The following is a 6,000-nucleotide window of genomic DNA, read 5'->3' as shown; positions in this document are numbered from 1 at the left end:
GAGGGGGCCAATATTCATGGCTCCCTTCCTGGGCTATTAATATCAGCCCCCAGCTGTCTGCCTAGCCTTTGCTAGCTATTAAATTAGGGGGGACCTCACGTCATTTTTTTGGGGGGGTCCCCCATTTTAATAGCTAGTAAAGGCTATGTATTCAGCTGGGGGCTGATATTAGTAGCCTGGGAAGCTCCGTGGGTATTACCCCCTTCCCAGGCTTCAAACATCTGCCCCAGCCGTCTGCTTAACCTCCGCTAGAGCCTAAAATTAAGGGGAACCCCACGCCAATTTTTTTAATAATAAATCCTTTATTTTAATACTAAATGACAAGTACAGTAACCAACACTATCACTGTACTTCATATATATGTGACTGACATGTTTCTATCTATCTAATCTATGTGTGAAGCTCTATTCTGTCTGTTATAAATTGTCGGGTACCGCTGCTGAATTGCCGGCCGGCTTTCTTAAAGAGACGGTGCATGAAAACACTAATATTTTTTTAAATAAATCCTTTACACTAAATGACAAGTACAGTAAGCAACACTGTCACTGTACTTCTTATATATGTGGCTGACATGTTTCTATCTATCTAATCTATGTGTGAAGCTCTATTCTTTCTGTTATAAATTGTCGGGTACCGCTGCTGAATTGCCGGCCGGCTTTTTTAAAGAGACAGTGCATGAAAACACTATTATGTTTTTTGATAAATCCTTTACGCTAAATGACAAGTACAGTAAGCAGCACTTTCACTGTACTTCGTATATATGTGGCTGACATGTTTATATCTATCTAATCTATGTGTGAAGCTCTATTCTTTCGGTTCTAAATTGTCGGGTACAGGTGTATGCCGCTGCTGAATTGCCGGCTTTTCATGTTTCACTGTTGGCACTGTTCCCATCGATTTGGGCAATCACTGTAATGCCACAACCACCATGGCTGTGGCATTACAGTGAGTGGCAGACAATCCCTGCATGATTGGTGCTCTAAATAGCGCCAGACATGCAGGACACGCTTTTGGTGCACGAACAGTTATCGAACATAACCTCGAACAGCCGAATTTTTTGCAAATCATTCGGGTTCGTCGAACAACTCGAACACCGCCCAAAACAGCTCGAATTTGAGATTGGCGAACAGTTCTAGTCGAACACCGCTCATATCTAGTCCTGTTACCTTAGTCTCTGAGCAATTCCTTTGCTTGGAGTGTGTACCATGGGCTTCATCTGCCTAGGGCACCAAAATACCTTTTCTTGGCCCTGATCCTATTATAACTAAAAATCAATTAATTTTTGACCCCAAACATTAGTATGTGAACTTTACACCATGGCAGTGGTGCAGCTGCAGAACAGATAAGATAACAAAATTTAAATCATATTTCTTTATATTACTATAAAATATTACTTTATAATACACATTGGCCAGCATTTATTTGGTTGAAATTCATAATGCAATTTCTGTAAAAAGAAAGATTGTGCAATCTAAGCAAAGATTGTCTGACCAACGTAAATGGCAATGAACCAATTACCTGGTTATTTGTGCCCTAGTAAAGATTAACATGTAGGAAAAATAAGCCCATGTGTATAAATATAAGGGCAGCAGCACAATCAGAACGGACTCTTAACAGTACTTCGCTATGGATTTTATTGCCTACTTTTTGGCTAGAGTCGATGTGTTGGTATACTTTTCAATTTGCATTGCACTATTCATCTATTGGATAAATGGAGTTAAGAAGAGCACAGCAAATATGCCCCCTGGACCGATCCCTCTCCCTGTCATTGGAAATCTCAACCTGGTGGATCTGAAAAGGCCTCACGAATCTCTGATGGAGGTAGGATACTGCACTCACTATATAGTCAGTGAGGATGCAACAGTTTTTAGCTGGGTATAAAGATATTGGAGTTGGATTGCTGAATGAAACTGGTGTAACGGGGCTTAAGGCCCCGTCACACATAACGAGATCGCTAGCGAGATCGCTGATGAGTCACGTTTTGGTGACGCAATAGCGATCTCGCTAGCGATCTCGTTATGTCTGACAGGTAGCAACGATCAGGCCCCTGCTGTGAGATCGCTGATCATTACAAAGCTTCCTGGACCATTCCTGGGTCGTTGCGCTCCCGCTGGGCAGTGTGCATCGCTGTATTTGACACCTTGTCAACGACCTCGCTAGCGATTCAGAACTGAGACACGTAGAGGTGCATAAATTGGACTTTTCTGCGTTCATCGTCCCCGATTGGTGGTCGTTACTGCGTCCTTGTTTTTTTCAGATCCCACCAGCGTTCTCCGGCTGTGACTCCACTTTGAACAAATCAGACATCTTTAGCGAAGTAGGTATTGTTTGGGGTCTCAAATGAGTTTCCATTTTTAATTCATTTATAGGACATCTACCAATTATCTGCTATCATTGCTCTTCAGGGAGTGAGGGCTTGGCTTCAATAGCGATCTCGTTAGCGATCTCGTTATGTGTGACGGGGCACCAGGACCGTTAAAATACTGGCAGCAGTTGTCGCAGCAGGTCTTCGCATCATGGGTGTTTCTGCCATGTCCCACTGGTTGAAGGCCTGCAATTGCAGGATCGTTTGCACGCTATTCACCGAGCTCCACTTCCCCATTGGCTCGGTCTACAGAGTCCACAAAGCCAGGCGGACAGTACGTAATTGCATCACGTCGACGAAGAAAGTTTTGAAGCGTGCAACAGGCCAAAAGAACAGAGTCTATTGATTTAAGCTTCATGTTAATTGGCGTATGAAAAACTCTGAAGCGGTTGGCCACGACAGCGTGTCAGAAAACGTGCTGTGTGGGTGTGTGTGCACGAGACCCCTAAAATATCTGCCCATGCAAAAGCATATATATACAGATAGAAGCCAAGCCCTCCCTCCCTGAAGAGCAATGATAGCAGATAATTGGTAGATGTCCTATAAATGAATTAAAAATGGAAACTCATTTAAGACCCCAAACAATACCTACTTCGCTAAAGATGTCTAATTTGTTCAAAGTGGAGTCACAGCCGGAGAACGCTGGTGGGATCTGAAAAAACAAGGACGCAGTAGCGACCACCAATCGGGGACGATGAACGCAGAAAAGTCCAATTTATGCACCTCTACGTGTCTCAGTTCTGAATCGCTAGCGAGGTCGTTGACAAGGTGTCAAATACAGTGATGCACACTGCCCAGCAGGAGCGCAACGACCCAGGAATGGTCCAGGAAGCTTTGTAACGATCAGTGATCTCACAGCAGGGGCCTGATCGTTGCTACCTGTCAGACATAACGAGATCGCTAGCGAGATCGCTATTGCGTCACCAAAACGTGACTCATCAGCGATCTCGCTAGCGATCTCGTTATGTGTGACGGGGCCTTGACGGGGCCTTTAGTAGTTTGAACTAAATACGCTGGTGGATTGGGAGCCAATGGAGGGATTTGCAGAGGGGAGAAGCGGAGGAGTAGCGAGGAGAGAGATGAATTAGTTGGGCAGCAGAGTTAAGGACAGGTGTCAGTTGGGATGCCACAGAGGGGAATGTTGGAGTAATCAAGGCGGGAGATAAGGGCATTTACAAACATTTTAGTAGATTGGAGGCTGAAGAAAGGACAGATTCTGGCAATGTTTTTGAGTTGGAGGTGACAGAAGGTGGCGAGAGATGGATGTGCGGCTTGAAGGACAGGGCAGAGTCAATGGTTACTCTGAGGCAGCATATTCCCGTACAAGGGAAAGCGTGATGTCATTTATTGTGATAGATAGATCAGGTAGGGAGATACGTGAGATGGAGGAAAGATGATGAGTTCAGATTTGTCCACATTGAGCTTGAGAAAGCAAGAGGAGAAGAAAGAGGATATGGCTGATAGAAACTCCGGGATTCGGGACAGCAGAGAGGTGACATCTGAACCAGCGAGGTAGATCTGAGTGTCATCAGCACATAAGTGGTACTGGAAGCCATGGAACTTTATGAGTTTTCCAAGGCCAAGGGTATAGAGCGAGAAGAGTAGGGGCCCTAGGACAGAGCCTTGAGGGACTCCAAAAGAGAGAGGATGGGATGAGGAAGAAGTGTGGGAGAAGCTAAATGTTCGGTTGGAAAGGTATGAGGAGATCCAGGATAGGGCATGGTCTTTGACTCGAAAGGAAGAAAAAATCTGTAGTAGGAGACAGTGATCACTGTGTCAAAGGCAGAGGACAAGTCTAGAAGGAGGAGTATAGAGAATGGTCTGTTAGCATTGGCTGTAAGTAATTCTGGTCAGGGCAGCTTCAGTGGAATGATGGGGACAGAAGTCAGACTGTAAGTTGTCAAAAGTGAGTTAGTTGAGAGGCGGGAGGAAAGTTCAGCTTGGACATGCTGATCAAGGAGTTTGGAAGCAAATGGGAGCAGCGTTATGGGGCGATAGCTGGACATAGCGGTTTGGTCGAGGGATGGCTTTATGAGGATAGGCGTGATTGTGGCATGTTTGAAAGCAGAAGGTACCAGAAGTTAATGATAGGTTGAAGAGATGGGTTAGGGATGTGACAAGTGTAGTGGTAAGGTTGGGGAGGAGGTGAGATGGGATGGGGTCAAGTGCACAAGTTGTGAAGTGTGATTTGGAGAGGAGACGAGTAATCTCTCTTCAGTGATATTGGAGAGTGGATATGGGGAAAGGGCATTAGTCTGGTATACAAAGGGGTTGGGGTTGTCAAACAATAAAGACTTGCCTTGTTTGGTCGTTCTTATTTTTAAAGTGTGCGGCAAAGACCTCAGCAGAGATGAGGGAGGTCGGAGGGGGCAGTGGTGGATCATCCGCCTGCTAAATTTTTTTTTAAGCTAATGGGATCCCTTCTGAGTCTGTATTAAGACTCACCAGATTTATCGTCACACAATTTTTTCTCTTTCACCGAGGAGCTATAGCTACAAATAATAATCTGGACTGTGTCTGAACAAGAACTTCTTAAATTTCATGACAACTTCAATACATTTAATCTCACCATAAACTTAACATTGGACCATTCAAGAATGGAACTCAACTTTCTGGATACCACCGTAAAAATTCATAACGGTTCAGTACAGACATCGGTGTATCGGAAATCAATTGACCGTCACACATAAATCAGATGGGACAACTTCCACCCGAAACACATTAAAAAGTCCATCATCTACAGCCAGGCCCTTAGATATTATCGTATTTCTTCCAGCCTAACGGACAGGGAAGAACAGTTAACTAATCTTAAAAAGACATTTTTAAACCAAGGCTACCACCCCACCTCCATTAATGATCAGATCATTAGAGCCACAAGGATCCCAAGAAGTCAATTACTTCAATATGGAGAAAAAGAAGAAAATATTTGTGTACCTCTGGTGGTGACCTACAACCCACAGCTTGATGTACTGAGAAAACTCCTACATAAGGATGATCAGCTAAAAACAATACTCAAAGACCCTCCCTTGCTGTGCTACAGCCAACCTCCAAATGTAATAAACATAAGGATCCGAAGTTCAATGCCCTCGGATACACCAAGAGCAACTGTTTCTTACAATGTGAAGAGCTACAAAACCTGCACTCATGTAGAGACCAGAAACAGGATACAGATTCTCAACACACAGCAAGACTATAATACACTGTGTGCAGAATTATTAGGCAAATGAGTATTTTGATCACATAATACTTTTTATACGTGTTGTCCTACTCCAAGCTGCATAGGCTTGAGAGCCAACTACCAATTAAGTAAATCTGGTGATGTGCATCTCTGTAATGAGGAGGGGTGTTGACTAATGACATCAACACCCTATATAAGGTGTGCTTAATTATTAGGCAACTTCCTTTCCTTTGGCAGGACTAAATCTGTCCTGAGAATTTATGACTCACTCCAATATCTGAGGAATCTGCTCCAGAGACAGTGAGGACACCCTGTCTCTGATCTTCCATGGATATTGGACTTAGAGATTCACTCTCTAAACTCAGTTTGTTTATTTAAATGTCCATTTATTATGCCATGCCTCTGCTTTTTTGAGCATATATTGTGTTTCTTCAGAAACTTTGTTATACTATGATTG

At 43.8% G+C, this 6,000-nt stretch overlaps 1 protein-coding gene across 2 annotated transcripts in view; it reads left to right on the top strand.

Annotated features, from left to right (window-relative positions):
• The first annotated feature begins 1,546 nt into the window (after positions 1 to 1,546).
• LOC141162210 (cytochrome P450 2K1-like) overlaps positions 1,547 to 6,000 on the top strand; it is a 100,119-nt gene continuing 95,665 nt past the window's right edge. The window contains exon 1 of one of the 2 annotated variants that reach the window (XM_073648067.1): positions 1,547 to 1,821. In XM_073648067.1, coding sequence (XP_073504168.1) covers positions 1,627 to 1,821 — 195 coding nt within the window. In that variant the 5' untranslated portion in view covers positions 1,547 to 1,626. The remainder of the gene's footprint in view (positions 1,822 to 6,000) is intronic. The other variant, XM_073648066.1, reaches the window with a different exon arrangement.

The sequence above is a fragment of the Phyllobates terribilis genome, unplaced genomic scaffold (assembly GCF_046119375.1).
Source record: "Phyllobates terribilis strain yellow unplaced genomic scaffold, ASM4611937v1 Scaffold_9__5_contigs__length_417890890, whole genome shotgun sequence".
In the NCBI taxonomy this organism is placed as follows: Eukaryota; Metazoa; Chordata; class Amphibia; order Anura; family Dendrobatidae; genus Phyllobates; species Phyllobates terribilis.
This window is presented reverse-complemented; position numbering and strand designations above follow the sequence as displayed.